At 35.4% G+C, this 19,973-nt stretch overlaps 2 protein-coding genes across 8 annotated transcripts; both read right to left on the reverse strand.

The window, feature by feature from the left end:
- Positions 1-574: 574 nt before the first annotated feature.
- Positions 575-8,981, reverse strand: LOC122315030 (U-box domain-containing protein 35-like). 5 transcript variants are annotated; one of them, XR_006243931.1, is made up of 11 exons: positions 8,379-8,981; positions 7,538-7,787; positions 6,691-6,809; positions 6,484-6,605; positions 6,140-6,333; positions 4,977-5,296; positions 4,377-4,478; positions 2,903-3,331; positions 1,603-2,352; positions 840-1,137; positions 575-760 (listed from the first exon to the last, which is right to left on the reverse strand). XR_006243931.1 is itself a non-coding variant. In XM_043130713.1 (10 exons), the coding sequence occupies exons 1-10, from the start codon at positions 8,511-8,513 to the stop codon at positions 955-957; spliced, it is 2,604 nt and encodes an 867-aa protein (XP_042986647.1). In that variant the 5' UTR covers positions 8,514-8,981; the 3' UTR covers positions 575-954. The 5 variants fall into 5 exon arrangements, 4 of the variants coding, with proteins under 4 accessions (XP_042986647.1, XP_042986650.1, XP_042986648.1 ...); XM_043130713.1 differs by having other exon boundaries at positions 575-1,137; XM_043130716.1 differs by having other exon boundaries at positions 575-1,137; positions 8,809-8,980.
- A 3,772-nt stretch (positions 8,982-12,753) lies between these two features.
- Positions 12,754-18,224, reverse strand: LOC122315340 (uncharacterized Rho GTPase-activating protein At5g61530). Of its 3 annotated transcripts, none has more exons than XM_043131207.1 (10): positions 18,063-18,224; positions 17,743-17,847; positions 17,342-17,604; positions 16,554-16,616; positions 16,403-16,421; positions 15,746-15,844; positions 15,566-15,643; positions 15,226-15,470; positions 14,347-14,506; positions 12,754-13,364 (listed from the first exon to the last, which is right to left on the reverse strand). In XM_043131207.1, the coding sequence occupies exons 2-10, from the start codon at positions 17,801-17,803 to the stop codon at positions 13,219-13,221; spliced, it is 1,134 nt and encodes a 377-aa protein (XP_042987141.1). In that variant the 5' UTR covers positions 17,804-17,847; positions 18,063-18,224; the 3' UTR covers positions 12,754-13,218. The 3 variants fall into 3 exon arrangements, with proteins under 3 accessions (XP_042987141.1, XP_042987140.1, XP_042987142.1); XM_043131206.1 differs by having other exon boundaries at positions 17,342-17,607; XM_043131208.1 differs by lacking the exon at positions 18,063-18,224 and having other exon boundaries at positions 17,342-17,617.
- Positions 18,225-19,973: the final 1,749 nt, after the last annotated feature.

Consider the following 19,973-nt stretch of genomic DNA (forward strand, 5'->3'; position numbering starts at 1 on the left):
TAACTATGCGCACCCAATGTTTTCATTGTTTAAGGGTAATGCTGAGCTAACTATGCGCACCCAATGTTTTCATTTTTTAAGAGTAATGCTTTAGAAACAGACCAAGTTTGGGGACAGACATTAGAGGAATCTGCAATGGGTAAGGTGTCCTCCAACAAGCATCTTATATCGACGGTTTTGTAATTCTTGAATTTGACTTGTATCCAATGATTCCAAACTCCTGATTTTCAAGCTTCCCAGACAAAAATGGCGTTTCTTTTATTGTCAAAATAGATAACTCTTTATTTATTTAGGAAATTATGATATTTGTTAATATTATGGAAAAGGATTGTAATTAAATCATAATAAATAACATTTTTTTCTCTTAATTGTGTTGAAGAACAGGATAAGTACCGTCCTCCTGAAAAAACAGGATAAGAATAAGATGATTTACGAGGAGATTAAGAAATCGCCTGATTGGAAGAAACCAAGAAATTATAATCCATCGGGAGTGAGATAAATTAAATCTGTCTTTTATATTCTTAAGATAACTAAGTGAAGATGAAATTGAAGACAGATTGAACACTGGCGAAGATAGATGAAACCCTGGTAAAGAAGTGATATCTGCCTTCGAAACATGCATTCATAATATCAACATGTAAGAACTACTAAGACATCAGTTAACATCTGCACGCTAACATCTGTTTCATTCAAAGCTCTAAGGTTCTAAGAGGCCACTATCGTGATTGAGATAAATACATGTCATTTTCAGCTAAGGACTCTGCAAAGAAACAATTGAAGTGTTAGCATCAATACTTTCCTGGAAACTGTGAGAGAACTCTTATTTTGAGAAATTGCACCATTATAAACCGAGGCAGATGTCGTGTGTCCCTGGACTCCTCTACTCGACAACCTCAGAAAAATCAAGTAATTCTGTAGCAAATCTGTGTCATTCGGACAAGTTTGTAGAAGATGTTATTGGTCGCTAGACTTCCATTCCATAATCGCAGATAAAAGCGTGAAATTTGGGATCAGATTCTTATTGGGCAATAGCATATTGGTCATTGGCGATTTATTGTTCACTTCAAGCCATTGGTCTATTGCTCCGCGGTCATAAGTGTAACCATCCGCAGCAACACAAGGGTCATTCATCACCTCCTGTAACAAAAATGACACATCATTGCCAAATTAGTGTGAGGGGACTCTCATGAAGATGGTGAAAAGCAAACATGAAAAGACTCTATGCCAAATTGAAATCCAGGAACCGAAAAAATGGCATAAACCTCAAAGGTAACGTAAAATAGAAGCAGCCAAGCAGGCATTTGGGAAGGGGACTGTTTTAACAAGTATTCTCCCAGCCAGATCTATGCACGCCCTAGTGAATATCAAATTAAGAGGTCGTATAGATGATGCTTGAATGCATCTTTCATTGTGTGTGTGCGTGTTGAGAAACATCTATTTCTTTCAAACTGTCCCCTTTTTTCCCATCTACGAGGTTGCTTCCAGGTTTAGCAGACAGTATTCTGCCTAGATAGCTACTTTTCAGCCACCAGAAGGTTAGCATATTTGTTTCCCCAAAACAGGAACTACACATATTGCTAATTGAAGATTAAACAATCATACCTTTAGGATTGGGCAGATGAAGTGGTTAGGTGGGGATTGAACAATGGAAATCGAGTCTCGAGCCCTCTCGCCAACCTCCTTCAATCTCTCCAGTGCAGGAAGTACTTTATCTTTCAAATCAGGTCTATCTCTACGTCGAAGCTCAGCACAGCTCAGTCCCAGTTCAGCCAATGCCTTCGTCTCCTCAATTGGCCAATTCCCAGCCTCTTGGTCCAAAATTTCATGTAAATGACCATCAATCAAAGCAGTTTCCACCACATGGGCCAGTGCCATAGCTGGTTTTGCAGTCAGCAACTGCAAAATCACCATCCCAAAAGCATAGACATCAGATTCTGGAGAGATTGATCCAGTTCTCTGATACTCGGGATCTATGTAGCAAAGTGTCCCAACAGGCCCCGTGTCCTTGTATGAAGTAGACATAGAAGTAGAATCTGAACGAAGCATTGTAGAAAGGCCAACATCACCGATCTTGCTTACAAGGTTATAGTCGAGCAATATGTTTGCTGGTTTCAGATCTCGATGGATAATTGGTTTTGGCTTTGAGTTGTGAAGAAAGGCAAGCACTGAGGCTACTTCCCAAGCTATTCGGTACCTCTCAAACCAAGGGATAGGGGTTGTACCATTTTTCCTGAGCAACCTGTCCTCCAAGCTACCATTCTCCATGTACTCATACACGAGGCAACCATGATCTACACATGCTCCAAGAAGGAGAAGTAGATGTGGATGACGAATTTCGCTCAAGATTTTAAGCTGAAAGCCAATAGAAAAATGCATGAATTCAAGTCAATATTTCAGTCAGGGTAACTCTATATTCCCCCTTTTCTCAGTTGACATCCTAGAAGAATAATTGCACATCGCACAGCATGAATTGGACCCTTTATTACACAGGAACGAAGCGAAGAAAGTTGGTAAATTGCCCTTTATTTTCTATCTTGGGTGAAGCAGTGACTTAGAAACTGGAAATCAACTGAGTTGCAAAGTGAACAGGATTAATTAAAGGCTTGAAACTTCACAATAATACTAGCACATTTCTGTACAAGGATTAATCTTGAAGATTCTATTTTTTTATTTTGTTGAGAAAAACCTCAAGAATATCATCTTAACTTCAAATGAAAGACTATGCAACTCAGCTACAGCAATATGAAATGGACAGCTGTCTTTTATGAATCCCTGAAGATCGCCCCAAAACATCTTAATAATAATTTTTAATGAAAACCTTTACATATACATAATATGTGTGCAGGTGTGTGATTAAGAAATAGCCTTTCTTTTTTCCATTTTACTAGCAATTTTGTTTTACCTCCTGCTGGAATTGCTTAGTCATGTGACTCCCTTTAGAGTGAAGAACTTTCACTGCGGCAGTTGTATGATGCAAACTGCATTTATAAACTGCTCCATATGCTCCCATCCCTATTTTAAGTTCTTCAGAAAAAGATGAAGAGGCAGACACAATCTCTTCCCATGTGATCTTGCGGTATGACTGCACTGGACCCACAAGAGCATTCTCAAGTTTCTCTATCTCTTTTGCATCACGAATAGCCTTCATCTCTGCTTCTTTTCGTTGGGAACCTTCTCTTTCAGCACAGTGTCTGGCATATGTGGCTTCTGTTATAGCAGCTTCATACCTCTTTTTCTCTTGTCTTGCTAATTCTTTGGCCATCTCCTCTTTGAGATTGATCTCCTTGAGCTTCATTGCTTCCTCCAATCGGTCTTTATTCAGACTGATCAGCTGATCAAAGAAATAACATTAGCATGTCACTTCATTTGTGAAGTCCATTAGAGAGAGGAAGAAATGATATAATCAGGAAAGAAGAAAATTGGAAATGCCCATGGAGAGATTCAGTCCCATCCATAATGGTGCACCAGAATATAGCCAATTAACCACCAGGAGAAGGAACAGGTATAACAATTAGTAAGATTGATGATGCAGAATTAATGAAAACAACAAAAGAATTTATGTGCATAATCCTCCAATCTATTTCTAGGAAAACCTTGCACATTCTGATCCCTTTATTAGCCGAAATATCATAATAGTATGTTTCCTAGAAAGATTGCCACTGAATCCATTGGTTCTTTATGACTCATGACCAACTCTTACAACCATATTCAGAGACAATGAGGGTGCTTTTTTTGACAGAAAGAAAAATTAGGAAAGGTTCAACTGGTTATGTATATTTGCGTGCAAGCTAGACAGATAGACCCAGACTTGCATCAGACATCTTTCTATAGGTACTAATAGTATTGATGCATATAGAGTCGAGTCAAGCAAGTTCCACAAACAATTCCCAAAGTAAAACTATATAATTTGCAATATATGCAAACAATTTCGAAATTCTAGAATTGCAAGGAAAAAACAAATGGAGGCTAAGAGTGCTTGTATGATAGAAGTCCTGGCAAGGTTTGGTTCCAAGTTTTGTGTTATATTTCATTTCAGATAGCCATTGGCCTGAATGAGGAAACAACTCAGCTTAACATATTTAATTCTGAATCCTTACTAGTTGGGGTCACCTACATAAATAGCTGAACAATATGATACTCATTATTTTCTATATATAAGCAGATAAGCTGGTTGCATAATTGAAATCTTTGATGAAAGGTGAAATAAAGACAAAGAAAGAGAAGATGAAGTAATAAAATACCACAAACAAATATTCATTGCTAGAATTCACCAATTTGGTCAAAATCCAAGATCTTGGAAAATAATTCTCCAGAGAGAAACAGCAGTTTAAAGGATTCAGAAGTCAATAAAACAATAAAAGAAAACAAACATTTACCTTCAAGGAGGCATCAATTGTCTCACTTTGAGCTATTGCATACATTCCTCGGGCATGTCTGAGTTCAGTTCTTAACTTTTCTAGCTCAAAACTAATATTTTCCTGTCCATATAAGTGGAAGGAAACCCATATAAAACGTCAGAAATACAAACTTCAGAGAGCATTGTGCATTTCTCAATCACCATAAAGTATTCACACTTGGTTACATTGACTATCTTCATCTGCCTTCTGCTAGCTCACAGGAAAAGATAGGTAACGCGATAATTCTTCAGAGATTCATAAATTCATGACTCCAGCATGCATGCATTTAAAAAGAAAATACATACAACTCAAATAAAAAAAGTTTGCACTACCTTTATAATCATTAATGAAACTTGTATGTACCAACATTTTGGTGATGTTAGAGCTATTTCACATACAAGTTCAAGTTCAAGTCCAAAAGAAATATAATCTCCATCCAAAGCACAAGCAAGATCCAAAGTTAATCCCCATCAGATGAGCATTTTCGAAGACGTAATTCATCAGCAATGCCAAAATACAGTTTATGTATGATGCAGTCACAAGCACCATATAAATTCAAAAGAAATTAGGAAAGACTACCTGGGTCTCAGATGAAGGATACTCGGTGAGCATTTCTGTGGCGGAAGCTTGATCAGAAATGCATGACTGATTATCTATTGGCATGCTTTTAAAGATAGAGACCTGACGCAGGGCATGTTCAGAATCTGCATTAGTGGGACAAGAACTCATATCATCCTTCCCTTCCTCGACATCTAAAGACTGGCGTCTAGAATGGCTGGTTTCAAATGAACTTGTTCCTGTCTTAAGAAGGATCTGGTTAATAGTTGCAAGAGCTTGAAATCGCTGCATTAGTAGGGAAGGAGAACGGGCATGAGAGTAGGAAGCAACTGAACCAAGGTCTGTGTAAGCCAGAAAACAGACGAGACGTATCACAACTTTCAACTGCTAATTTATCACCGTATTATTAGGAGCTAAGAATCTAATTAATCAAACAAAAAAACCATGCAATAGCAATGGATTTCCAGTTCAGTTCTATAATAGATGGACAAAAGGCATCCCAGATCCCAGTTAGAACTGCTGAAATCCTATTCTGAGTATTGGACAAACGTGAGTGTTTTTTTTTTTTTTTCGGGTTTGGGGGGGGGGGGGGGGGGGGGGGTAACAAACTTAGGGAACGGTGTGAATTTAAACAATCTTTTGAGAAAAAAAAAAGTAATCAACAGGCCTTTAATATCTGTACAATCTATAATATAAAATTTTCGAAGTAATAGCTTTGTTCTAAAGAGTAATGTCATCTATTCATGTGTTAAAAGACAATAAATTTAAAATTAATTTGAAATATCATGGAATTTTTAAGGCCAAGAACATTATGTCTTCCTTCGTCTATAACATTTTGCTTCCCTTACTATGTATATAATTCATTATAATTAGTGATAAAAAAATATATATCACATTCAAACAACTTCAAAATAAGGCTATAAACAAAATAAAAATTAACATCTTTTCCAAACATTGCACTGGTGCATGACCGGTAAAAATAGATCATTTTGGAAGCATCAAGCTTTGCTCTTGTGAAACTAATACATCTTTTTCCAACTCACAAATTCTTGAAGCAAAGGTCTAAATTCAATTACAATCACTTCAATCTTGGACTCCAACTGAGAAATGTAGGAAACTTAAAGACTACTTGTTGTTTACGGTTGATTATTCCCCAATGTGAAGTTTGCGTGAAGTGCATATACCTGTCAGTGAACTGGAAGTGTAGCATGATGAACTTCTGGTAGAATAACTTTTCCCACTTCTGTCATCTTTAACGCTTCCAGTTGTTTCAATATTCGATGGGCGTATAGAAGACAACTTTCCCTTTGAAATAGCATAGACTGTACAGAATCTCGGAGTGCGCACTGAGATTTTCGAGGATAGACCTTTAAGTTTCCTACAAACATTAAAGTTGTCTTGTAATAAGAGCACTCAAGATAAGCGAGTTTAGAAAGATATAGACGTAAAAATTAGAGGGATATGTCAATCTTTTCTTAGAAGTAAAAAGCTGATAGTAGAGAGGATGCAAACCATGGGAAGTAAGTACCGTGTAAATAAGCCACGGTATGAAGCTCCTATAACCAACTTGTTGATACCATGCTTGGCAATCTCCTCTGCTAGGGCATTCACCACATCATCAGATTCAATCACTAGAACATCCACTTCCACCTATAACCAGAACAAAGCAAGTTGAGATCTTATTCCTGGATCTATTCTAGATCAAATTCAAAAGTCATAATGCTAGATATATTACCTTTTTCTGAGCACACAACTTCTTGTAAGGAAGAAGCGTTTCACTTGTTCGCCACTCCACATCCTTTCTATAAGCTGCTGCCACCTCATCCCGAACTTGTGAAACTGGAATTGTTCCCACTGGAATGGCAACGTCATATAGTCAGAAGAAAATTCCTAAGCAAAATCCATATATTCTTTTCTTTTACTTGCACATAATAAAATGAAAAAAGTAGTCCTTCTAAAGTTTGCACGGTGAAAGTGATATACTGGGTCAGTTTACATAATAGGCCTTGTTTTTCATATATGTTTTTCTCTTTAGGTTGAGGGTTGTTTCCACGGTGTTCCCCTGCCTGAGGGCTTCAATAAACTTGGGGTCTCATCCTTTTTTTAAAAAAAAGAATAGTTTACATCATGAGAAAGTAGATTTGAAGGACAGGAAAATCATCAAATCGCTTGAGAACTTAGCTTCCTGCCTGAAGAATATTTGCAATTTCCCTTTCTTCTTCCTCAAATCCCAAAGAAAAATACAATCAAGAAGTTATATTTATCCTTCAGACAAAAAGCAATTGTAAATTTTACATGAACGTATCGAAACTAAACAAAGGTATGTCCGCATATATTGTAATGTAAACCGGATACTCATATCGGTTATTGTTATTCACCGAACTCTACTCATGTTAATAACCTTTGAGGTGGGAAAAAAAAGCATCACTTTAATGACTAGATCAAAAGCTTCGCTTACCGGATTTTAGGGAAAAAAAAGAGTTAAACGAATCCTACATTTCTTATGCCTCTGTAGTTTTCAAATGCTAAATAACATTTCCCCCATCCTCTGAACAAATAAACTTAAAAGGCAGAGAACTTACGAGGTGTGGGAACTGAATTAATCCTTGCACGGACGTGCATCAGCTTGAAGGTAGCCTTTCCCTCAGGAACAAACTTCTCCAGTGCCCACTTTACTGCATATTTGCTTTTTCTTTTTCCGTTGATGGCTACTGCAACAACTAAAGATGACGAGGGCAGTGGTGCAAGATTGTCGTCTGCTGCAATTTCGCTTTTATCCATGGCAGTGCTCCTTGCTAAAAAACGTTTCTTTGCAACATGACAAAGGAAAGCCTACAGAAGTCCTAGCCACGAATCAAATCAGGAGCAGGTATTCAGAAAAATCTTAGCACTGGAAAAAATCCTTGACTTTCAGAATCCGGAGAGGAAATTTCATAAGAACACTGCTCCTACTCAAACTCCGTGATAAACCGAAAGAAACTCAACAACCCAAGAGCTTATTATGCATGGCCTAGAGAGATGATAATTCATGGCATAGCAGCCAAATATGCAAAGACAGAAGGTTCAGTCTTGATTCTATTTCCTAATTTTAAACCCCGAAGAAAGCTTCCCCGAAAATACTACTCAAACTTCAAAGAACAAGAAGAATTTTATAAACTCAGTAGGACTCGCACCCACAATTCCACATGCATTCAAAAACTCCATTGAATGACAAACGCTGAATGCAAAACAAAATAACCAGAAAGTAAACATGCAGAAACGGCCAAATCCTCAAAACAGAACAGAAACTAAACCGCACCCACCACCCATCTCTTCAAAACGATTTTAAAAAGTCCAAATACTATTTTCGGTCACCGGTTATTTCACAAATACAAACATTAAAAACAGGGGAGCTAATTTCGTCACATTTATAAACGAACATACTTTTATGGATATAACAAGATAATCCAGATTTGAGTTGACGTGACAGACTGCCCCAAGAAGAAATTCATTTCTGCCAATCACCAGCAACAACTTGTAGGATTGGGTTTCCTTTTGTTTCCAACAAGATTTCCCCATCTTCCCATTTTCAGACGGTAATGACTACATAACTCTCACAACTATTTAGACTAGAAGAAAACTACTCGCAAAAACCTTCCTAATAATTCGTGGAATTTAATTTTATTAAAATAAAAGAATTAATAAAAGCATATATTTTCACAACTGATTACAAAAAAAATGGGGTGGTTGTTAACAATAACGTCACGTATTGCGGCAGTTCATGCGATCTGATCTGATTTTTGACCCAGTACAACGCTTGGATTTTCTTGCTTTTTTTTGGATGCACTGTGGATCGTGGGGTACATGAACTTACATCCTTGGGAACTGAGACCAGACACCATGACAATAACTCAACTCATATCCATGGTCACCAGATGTTTGAGAATGTAAGGAAACTGCAGGGAAACTTCTGTGGAATCAATCAAGGCTACGCGTTTTTGAAACATTTGGGATGGATGCTTGAGGAATATTCTTTTGGTTTGAAAATGTTTCGAAAACTTCAAGGAATATTTATATTATATATATATATATATTTATACAACTCTTTTGAATCTTTGATTAAAATCTCCAATGAAATCTTTAGGTACTAGATTACTAAGCATTGTCATTAACTCTTTAATTATCTGATTACTAAGCCTTCTTTGGAAGATATTTTGGAGAGAAAATGAAACATGAAAAATAACGCATAATTCCTAATTTTAATACAAGTAGTATATTCTCTTAGGTAAAATACATCTATACCCTTCTTCAACCAATTATTTATGTTCCCTACCGTGGAAATTACCTGCAAAACTTGGTCATATCAGACTAATTTAATGCCTCGTTAAAGTTGTGTGGTTATTAAACTTTGATGGGATGACTTAAATTAATATTTTCCTCTTTTTCCCTTCTTTTTATTGGCAATCTCTCTCTGGTGATAAAAATTATTTGTTCTAATTCATTCGACTTTTATGATGCAAATATGTATGTTTTACAAAATCAAAGGCTGTATTTAAAAAAAATAAAATCAAACAAATCAAAGGCTGATCAAGGGAATGCATCCTTGTCGATGGAGATGTAGACAGCTGTCTGTCCAAATCCTTATAATATATCTAGCTAATTATATAAACCTAATACGACCTTCCCAAGTAAACTCAATTCCAATTCTCAGATTCATGGTTCCCATGGACAATTGGACTAGAATCTTAACTCTGGTTTCATGTCGTTTTCTGCACAATTAATGTGAAGAAGAAGAAACAGCAGCAACGAGAACAATATCACACGATTCAATTGGTGGCCCCTCAATGCCCTCCTCGTAAAAAGGTTTTTTCACAATATTCTTTCCACATTATTCATTAATCAGTTTAGCGACAAGGTTGATGTGAAATTTGTGGACTTTTAGAAACGAATCTGTTTTAGGATGTAAATGAATAAGAATATATTCAATATTCCCTAGGTACCGACCTAATTAAATTCGAATCGAATTTGACTTACAAAAAAAATTTATCCATAAAAATAAATATCTGATTAATTAGTAAATAGTACATATCTAATAAAACTTGACTTGACTAACGTTTATTAAGGCCCGCTCGTTTATGACCAAGTCAACTTCTTAACTCGATTTAATTAAAACTAATTCATATATTGATAAATATATAAATACACTAATGTATATAGAGACATATATATATATTAGCTAATAATATAAACATAACACTTTTATAATTAAATATATAATATGTAACCTAATTACTAATTATGTATATATATTAAATATACTTTATAGTTATATTTTATAATTTGTATAATAATTAATTGATAAGATTTAATAATTTCATATACTAATACGTGAGAACCATATCTGAAATAGGTATATGCTATCATATTATGTATATGTATTAATAATTTCTGTAGGCATATAATATATTGTTATTATAAATAAATACTAACTAATTAGATAATAGTTATTTATACCTCACCAACAAATATTTCAAAACTTTTAACTACAATGCTTCCGCTTGCACTGTCTTTGGCGGTGGCTTACCTTTAAAACGTCTTTTGAGACGATACACTCTCTGTAGGGTTTGGATAGAGATTAAGAAATTGGTCTCAAAATCTTTTTTTTTTTTCTTTTTTTTTCACTTCATTTGTATTGTGGTTGTTTGTTTTGGAGAATTTGTTGGAAAACCCTACCCTCTCTAACTTGTATCATCTTTTACTTCAATGAAATATGCTTGCTTGGAAAAAAAAAAAAAAAAAAAAAAAAAAAAGGACAATAGTTATTTATAAATTTTTAAAATCTTATAAATCAATAAAAGTTATACTTATCAGTTATATAAATTTAATATTAAATTTTTTTATTTATCTAATTTAGTAATTACTAAATCTTATTTAAAAAATTACAAAAAAAAACAATTCTACCCGAGTTTGAACTCGAGTTGAAAATTAATTAGTTTATTGGGTCGAACTTAAAAAAGAATAAAAATAAAAATTTTAAATCGAATCGAGCTTAACAAACTAAAAATCGACTAGGTTAGGCTCGATTATAGCTAGGTCCAATCAGTTTGATATAACGCAGGCAGGAATTTCCGAGAAGGCGACGAGACGGAGACAATATTGTAAAAGTCGTTATCGTCTCTTGCATGCAGCACGTACGCGTTAATGGAGACTTTTCAATTCCATTTCAAATGGCATTGCTCGGATCGATCGTTGTTTATGATCAAATTTATTTTGGACTTCCTGTATCACAATATATATGTTAACAAACTTCATGTCTCTTCCCGGCCAATTGATTCATCTAATTAATTACTGGCAGGTTTATTTAATTTGTTGCTTACTGGCCCCATGCCAATATGCATTATGCATCCAATGTACTTCTCAAACATAAAATAAAATTTAATCTGGAAGCAGGTCATCATTACGAGTTTAAAATTATATATTTAAATATTTACGAAAAAGCCTACAAATTATATATTTTCAGTACGTACTTCACATAGTATTAATAAGGCAGCAATCATGCATGCACGAGTTAGCGGGTGCATACTGATCATACAAGTACCATTAAAATTATTAATTATATATTAAAAGTAATAAAGCTTTATGAGCTATGTTCTACGTACCTATATGTGTATACATATATCTAATTTCGTTGATACTTATGATAAACACTGTTCAATGATGATGCTTTTTAAAGAAGAGTACTGTTGAATTCAAAGAGTACTCGTGCTTGACGAATATAATGCAACGTACCAGCTTACATTATTGATAGTACTCTTTAGTTGAATAAAATGTATAATGTGTACGAGTCAGTGTGAAACCAGGCCATGTGCAAATTAAGGTCGTCAACAACCCAAGACATGACATTGAAACTTCAATTAATTTGAGTCATTGTTATTGCAACGTTAGGAGTCATCTTTGACTGCTAGAGACGTACAATCATGTAGACTTACAAGTCAATATTGTTCGATATATCCATGTGATCAAGTACTTGACAGCTGTTTTTCAATTGGTGCAATGGTAGTCCTCGATGATCAGAACATTCAAAGAAAGCTAGCCAGCCACGAATTATACATATGGATCAGATTAGGGTGGTGTTTGGGTTTGCATGGGCCGTGGCCACCAAAATGTGAGTTCATGTATGGAAAGTAAAGCACACTTTATCACCCTAAAAATTAGATAATGATTATCACTTTTTCATCTTTCATTTATATCGTCACATTTAGAACCGGCCTTAATTCATACTCATTCATCAGTCTTGACAAACCATTAAATAGCACAGAAAAAAAAAAAGCTAAGGCATCTAAAATGTTACCAAATATATCTGGTTTGAAGAAGAAGGAAAAAAACGAGAGAGAGAGAGAGAGAGAGAGAGAGAGAGAGAGAGAGAGAGAGAGAGATCATCCACTAGACCATACAATTCGGATGGATTATATCTATTTCATCGATCCCCTTATATGTTTAAGGACTACTAGTCTACTAATTGTGTCATATATCCTCGCTCTGAGTCGCCCATGCATGCATGAAGATATTTGTGAGTTGAAAGAAAAATGTGATGATGATGGCAAGCCCCACAAAAATAAATTGTTCCTCTCTCTCTGAAGGCCAATCTGTAAATCCCAGACGAGTATTAATTCTTGCTTCCCAATTTACTCCCAAATGTCAAAAGAAAACCTTTCTACTTACAAGTCGATACGGGGGATATGTATGTGCAATTTAGTTTCCCAAGAAGTATATATCATAAATCTTGATATAATTTATCAATACTATAGACAAATGCCAATGGTAAAGCCAGTTCACCATAAACCAATACATAATCACAATACAATTACTTAATTCAGTCTAAAATGCAACGCTTACAAAACTCACATCATTCCTCCATCCGCACTCACACTCAATCTTGTAAAATGAAAACAGCATTTGCAATCACACAGACGAGAATTTCAAAGCTATATATAACACTGAATTTGTAAAGTGTTTGAAGATATGCATGGGTGCAATACCATTTCTCAAGCGGCAAAAATTCAATACTCATTTTAATCCTAGTTCCAGTACACCCTGATCCCTAATTGCAACATATAGACCAATATACAGTAATTCAGCCAACTTTATCAAACATCACGTCTCGTGCTAGCTGTCCCATGATCATCAATCACGACCAGATTAGGAATTCATCCTTGCCAAATAACTGGTTATATGATTGATCAACACACAAATCCATGATGTATGAGGAAAATGTCATTCCAATTCATCTCCAAATCGTCTCATTTGCGTCTGTGAAAATTGCATTGTGATGTTCTATAAGACACTGAACAACCTCAATAGCACCAAAGTCAACTGGCATGCCATCGTCCAAGGGAATGAGAGAGGATGCATCCATAGCTTCACCCTCCTCTGTATCCATGAGGTTAAGGAAATAATAAGGACTTACCAGTCAAAAAAAAACACAGCAAATAGCTTGGCATAATCCGACATTTTTTATCAGTGAAAAAAAAAAAAACCTAAAGAGTATATATAACAAATAAGCATTAACGCATTGTTTACTTTCACAAAACTTTTCATCTCATCTAATAATTATAACTTTTCTAAATTCCCATACAAAATAAAATAAGCAATTCAACTTTTTCAAGTCCCAATATAAAAATAATATTAAAATAATATATTCTAATAATATTTTATTCAAGTTTTAACTTTAATTTCAACTCATCTCATCTCATCTCATCTTTGAAAACAAACGAGGCCTAGTCAATATTAAGTTTCCCATAGATACTCTACAAAGTCAGTCTTCACTCGCAAAATAAAAAGAACCAAAAAAGAACTTGCATGGACATTGTGATCTCAATTCTACAAGAGTTTTGCTACATACAAGTACAGTCGCGCACTAATCTGTGTACCAATACTGATTTATTCATACTTAAAATTTAAATTAACACTGTTTTCAATAAAATCTACTTTTTGACCAATCACATCATATTGGTGTACAGATTAGTGCACAATTGTGCTTGCAACTATATTTTTCCATTCTACAATAATATAGCACTGGGGAAAATGAAAAGAAAAGGAAATTTCCAGATAACCCTTGCAATTCAACTCAAAAAGAAAACAAAAGCTTGACAATCCCAGAAAAAAAAAAAATGGTTTAAATGTTGTGATCCCAAGCATTGCAATGGCCTTTCCATTCATATACGTGTAAAGCATATGTAATTAAGCCCATGAAAAATGAAATCCATTGAAACAAGAGCCTAGATGCCCCGCAAGATTTATTCAACCTCTGGAGTCACAGAGTGAGATGCAAGAGCATGCTAGCCTAGGCACAAAGCTGATATATATGCAAATATATATATATGAACAAACTATAGGAAACAAGACTACTAACCAGCAAGCATGTCCCATGCACTGTAATTAGGCGGGGGATCCAAGTTTTTGGAAGGACCTTTGGATGGTTCACTCCAATATTTCTTATAAAACTCCGGTTTCCGTCCCCTCTGCCAAATAATAACAGGGGCCATGTCCATCGCAAGGCTTCGGACATCCATCTGTTGAGAGGTTAACAACAATTGAGAAAGCTTATGAAATGCAGATTATATAATAATAATTTTATTCACTGTTCCACAGTAGCTCATTCGACAAGAAAAAAGAATTAAAATAGAAAATAATTCTTGATCGAATCGCCATAACAGAATTAGACAAGGATTTCTATAACTTGGCAAACGAAAATAAAAGCAGCAGATAGTGACAAACAACAGATACAACTAACAATATTTCCTTCACGATCAAGATGGAGGAGCAGGTTAACTATGAAATAAGTCAAATGAAGAATTCCCCCCCAGAATCAGAGGCAAATAATTAGGGAAAAGTAGTTTTTAAACCAGTGAAGATAAAAACAAAGCAAGCAGCAAAATGCATATCAAAATATGGGGTGTCTGAATCATATAAACACGATTCCATAAGTTTAGATGCCGCATGGTATGAATTTTTTAATAAATCAGCACATATTTTCCATTCAAAAGCATCTAATGATCCTAAAAAATTTCCTTCGGATAGTTTTATCTTTACAAGTAGAACTATGATGCATATCTCACTTGATCAACTGAATAATCCTCTTGGTGTTTGGAAAGAATGCAGTAAATATAATCCTCTATCAAGTCAGAAGTTCATATCTAATAAGCATATGCCTCAGCTCACACAATCAACCACTATAGGTGGCATTGACGGTCACAACCCCAATTCAGAGAGGGAGAGAGAAGATTCATACCTTGTTAAGAAGTGACTTCTGGCTAACGCGGAGTAACAGAGCAGTAATAAATTCCAGGGTCGTGTAGTTTACAATAGGAAGCCTCTTAAGTATGTTTCTCATTGCATGTATGCTAGAACGGGCACCTTTGATCTCATTATAAAGCTCAAATGTAGTTAGTGGCTCAGGAAGGCAGGCTAGATAGCATTTTATCAGAGCTGCTATGTCAACTGGATTTACTACCTCTGGTAATGATGCATTTGAATCTGTAATCAACATGTTATGGCATTATATCACAGATTCACGGCATGAGATAATAAGATCATCAAAATTGAATAAATGAAGACAACAGTGAAGATACCTTGGTTGTACATTGAAACCATTTGTTGAATGACCTTTTTATCTCCTTCAGACTTAAAAAGGTCTGGTGAGTTTAATCCTTAAAAATTAACAAAAAATAAGTTACTCTCAGAAAATGAAATTGAAGTGAAGCTCATTTGTTAATGATTTGGCAAATTGTACTTTGTTTAAATTCAATTACCAGATACTATGAGATAGTCTGCACAAATGACCAAAATATGGGGAATGGGCCTGCTGGATTGTTGTCGTTGCACTGTGACCTCAATTGGAACTCCAAATACTAGGAAAGAAAAATAAAAAATAAAAAAATAGGGGAAATATCACCATACAGACCAGAAAAAGGTCATGTTGACAGCCCAAGCTAAAAGGTTAAATTAAAAGCATTCCTAAGTTATTACAGATCTGCCAGGATGGAAGTGCTAACATAGAACAATATTACAAACCAACATATATTGGAAGTTCCAACCACCACAGGAATCTAAAAGAATAATGCCACTACTTAAAACTGCACCTACATAGAAAAAAGTCTCCAATTTCACAAAACAGAGGAACTTTTACTTCTTTTTCTGGTTGCTAGAATGTAATGAAGTTTTTTCTTTTGTATACTCCCTATCTACTTGGACGACACCTATTACATTCTCTTCAATAAGGCTACTTATTAAAAAAAAAAAACAGAGAAACTTTTACCATCTCAGTTTCATTAAATTAACATAATGACCATCTCCTAGGCAGCAAGTCTTTCTAGAGACAATCAATTCAAGTTCAACGGGCAGAAGTTAGAATAAAAATTAAAACACTATTTCAAAGGCTTAAAATGATCCAAGTTTAAGCAACTTACCATCAGTGCTAGCAACTCCCTGCAAGAGACCAAAACAACATAAGAATTTTGAAACTTAGTGATGGACAGAGAGAGAACCAAAAAAATATGAATAACAAACGGGAAACAAGACAAGGAATAAGAACTACTAATTGCCTAAGAATCCTAATACCTTCTGCCATCGTTCAATGTCAGTCAAGATGGTCTTACTTTTTTGTGCAGTCTTCTTTGCCACCTGGAACAAACTCAGAATCTCAGATGTGTCAGTTCAAATTATGTGACACATCAAAGATGTCAGGCAAGCGATAATTCCACACACCAGCTCATTAGCCCCAAAACAATCAAAGATGCGTCATTTTAAATTTTAATGCAGATAATTCCACACAAGTAATAATTAGTCATTTTAATGTAGATAATAAAACAATCAAAGATGCTGCATTAAAATGAATATATCTTAAAAGAACTCGAACGACTGAAAATAATAATTCCATACATGAGCTCATCAGCCCCAAAACAACTACAGACATCACTCTTTCCAATCTTAATTGGCAAATTTGATTAATATGAAGAGCAAGTAAATAACTCAAATCAGCCAAAAGTCGACTATCTTGATTTTGCCTGGTTTTACAAGAGCTTCTTTTCAACTGTGCATTAATAGGTTCAGCGTTAAGGCTATTTCTTGTTCAACTTCAACAAAAGATAAGTGCGTCTTGGCATCAATTTTCAGACGATTAAATATATTGAATTATAGATAACACTAAAGAACACTTGATATGCAAATCAATCGGATACACCTCTAAAATTCTTCAGACTCAGACTTCAAAGAAAAAAAATGTCAGGAAAGTCACCTCGGCTCCTCACTCTTTAACTTTCACAATCTATTCTGTATGACTCGAACCAAGAAAATTAATACGAGAGTTTTGAAAGGAAGGAAAGGTCTAGCTGGTTAGCTAAATTTACCTCTTCAACTTTTGTCTTCCCGACGACGACCTTGTCCTTTGTCTCGGAGACGCCCTTCCTAAGCAATGTGCCGGTGGTAGCAGCAGCGGATATAAGACGTTCCTGAACGGCGTGCCTTGTGGATGGCTGCTGTAGAAATGCCCATCGACTTTTCACCATGGAGCCAACACGCTCCGCCACGTCAGTGAAGTTGTACTTCGCATCTTTTGCAACCTCCCCAACAAATGTCCCGGCTGATTGCCCGGCTTCTTTAAGCTTCACCCCTGCTTTAAAAACCTTAATTTTGAATATATACATATAAATAACCAAACAAGAAAATAAAAGAGGGCAAACAAGAAAATTTGGGTACAGCTCGATATGTTTACGTGCTTATATTACCTACGAGTATATGAATTCCATACCTGAGGAAGAAAAAAAACCGCTAGCCTTCTCTTGCCACTGGGGCGATGTGACGGACGGCATTGAAGCAGTCTCAATCAACAGAAATCGAATTCCAACAAGAATTCCTATAAGATAAGTAGGTAATAATACAAGTTTCAGAGATTCAACTTCTTCATTTGTCAAAAAATAAATTATATATACATATCTTTAAGGCTTTTTCCGATCACGAAGGAAAAGTACTTTAGCTTCCAATAAAGATCAAAAGTCGATGCAACAAAAGAAAAAAAAGAAAGATATAAACCCTAATAATGGAGAAAGAAAAAGGAAGGGAATGATTCACCTTCGGTTGACAACTAATCGGAGGAACTCGAGCAAAATTCGAAAGCCTGTCCAGCCCAGCCAAGCCAGACGAGGCTAGAAAGAGAATGGGTCTACAAGTCGTAACGACGTAGAGAGAGACATTCAATCGCCGTGGGAAGGTAGGATAGTTTAAAGTAGAGCCGTCAATAATTTTGTTTGATAGCACGAACCAATGACATAAAGCCACGTATGGTTTTCTTCTCGTAATATTCTCCCGTGTTTTAACGGCTCTCTCCCTGTGGTGTTTCCACCTGGCGATGTTTTCAGAGAATTAATTCTCTGTCAATAATCAATGTAACGCAACTGCACAACTCTTATCCCTATCACTGAATCTCAAATTTCAATTATCGAGAAGTTGACCTGAGTTAAATAAATTAACCATAAAAAATAAGTTATTGTTGACGGAAAATAAATTCTCCTCCTTTTCATTTTTAAAAAAAATTTAAATTTATTCTAAAATTATTTTTATTAAATTTAAAAATAAATTTATCAAATTATTTTAAATTATATCACTTTTATATTATATAATTTTTTCATAAGAATTACATTTCTCTTATTTTAATCAACTGAATATGTTTAGTATAGTTTAAGAGATATTATGATCATGATTTTAATTATTTTTTTAATTTTTTGAAATAGACTTCAATTCATGAATGAATTAAGGAAATTATAACTATAACCAATAAATCTGGATACAAATCCCGATTACAAGTCAACTACTCAACAGTTTTAAATTTCCCTGTACACAAATTTCATTGTGTCAGACACTGTCTAAAAAACTTCAAAAACTCTCTAATGATACAGCCTTTCTAAGATGCGAGACTCTGTAAAAAAAAAAAAAAAAAAAAAAGTGTCCATCCCAACTTGTCTGTGAGAAAAACAACTCATTTTACCCAAACCCTCCAAAGAATTCTCCCTCATCCTCCAAAGAGGATATAGACTCACTACTTTACTCTTCTAAAGAGAAAAAAGAATTGTCTATTTCAAATTATTATCATTAACCTAACAGTAAAACAAATAAAACTCCACTGACATTCCCTAAAGGAAAGACAAAAAATAAATAAATAAAGTACTGCGCACTCCACTAACTGCCCAAGTCGAATGCCCATGTCGTATGCACGTTCTCCATCTACTCTAGTATGGTGCTGCCCATACCCACCTCCCATTACCGAACCATCCCCCACCTCCCAATCCAGGTATCCAGTCCCGTCACCTTCAACCTCTCCCATTAGCGGTACTCCAATCGGGACAACTACTGTTTGGACTGGCAGAGACAAAAACCAGAGACACCGGGAGCTTATTCCCAAACATCGGTGAATAAGCTTATTCACAGACAACGTGTAACATCCATGCATAGAGCCACCAGGAGTTTATTCACAGACATCCAAAATAGAGACATCCATAACCATAACAAATCTTAACAAAATTAAACAAAACGAAAGAAGAAAAAAAACAACACAGAAAACTCCAACCACCATCTGACTCTACGTCGCTTGAAACTCCAATCACCATCCATGAGGACGTCCACCATGAGCTACGCTCGAGATCCACCCCGGAAGACGCTTTATCCCCTCCATACAGCTCGGCATGCATCGTCAAAATAATCCTCTATTTTCTATGGATAAAATAGAATTCCTATACCCCATAGAAGAGCATCTCAACCACCAAACTAACTCCATCTCCATGAGCAAAACTCCATGACCAACTCACACCGTAAACTCTCAAATATGTCCCCTCAGAAGACCAAAACCAAACGGTAAGTAACACCTACCATTCGAAGCCGAAATCCTCCACCTCCATCGTGGAATGTTTCTCCGTCCAGCTTGGTGATTTGTTAAGCAAGAGGACTCGAAAATAACAGCTGGTGATAGTCTTTTAATGAACATAAACA

Source organism: Carya illinoinensis, chromosome 7 (assembly GCF_018687715.1).
Source record: "Carya illinoinensis cultivar Pawnee chromosome 7, C.illinoinensisPawnee_v1, whole genome shotgun sequence".
Taxonomy (NCBI): domain Eukaryota; kingdom Viridiplantae; phylum Streptophyta; class Magnoliopsida; order Fagales; family Juglandaceae; genus Carya; species Carya illinoinensis.

Bases quoted from the DNA above. Each gene is read 5' to 3' on its own strand.
- LOC122315030 (XM_043130713.1), bottom strand. From the start codon at position 8,513: ATGGGGAAATCTTGTTGGAAACAAAAGGAAACCCAATCCTACAAGTTG. The intron at 6,606-6,690 runs GTAATATATCTA...TTCTGGTTATAG, and splicing joins AGTTGTGTGCTCAGAAAAAG to GTGGAAGTGGATGTTCTAGT. The intron at 3,332-4,376 runs GTAAATGTTTGT...TTCTTTGATCAG, and splicing joins CAATTGATGCCTCCTTGAAG to CTGATCAGTCTGAATAAAGA.
- LOC122315340 (XM_043131206.1), bottom strand. From the start codon at position 17,803: ATGCCGTCCGTCACATCGCCCCAGTGGCAAGAGAAGGCTAGCGGTTTT. The intron at 17,608-17,742 runs GTATGGAATTCA...AGGTTTTTAAAG, and splicing joins CGGTTTTTTTTCTTCCTCAG to CAGGGGTGAAGCTTAAAGAA. The intron at 15,644-15,745 runs GTAATTGAATTT...TTAATTTTTAAG, and splicing joins AGACTATCTCATAGTATCTG to GATTAAACTCACCAGACCTT.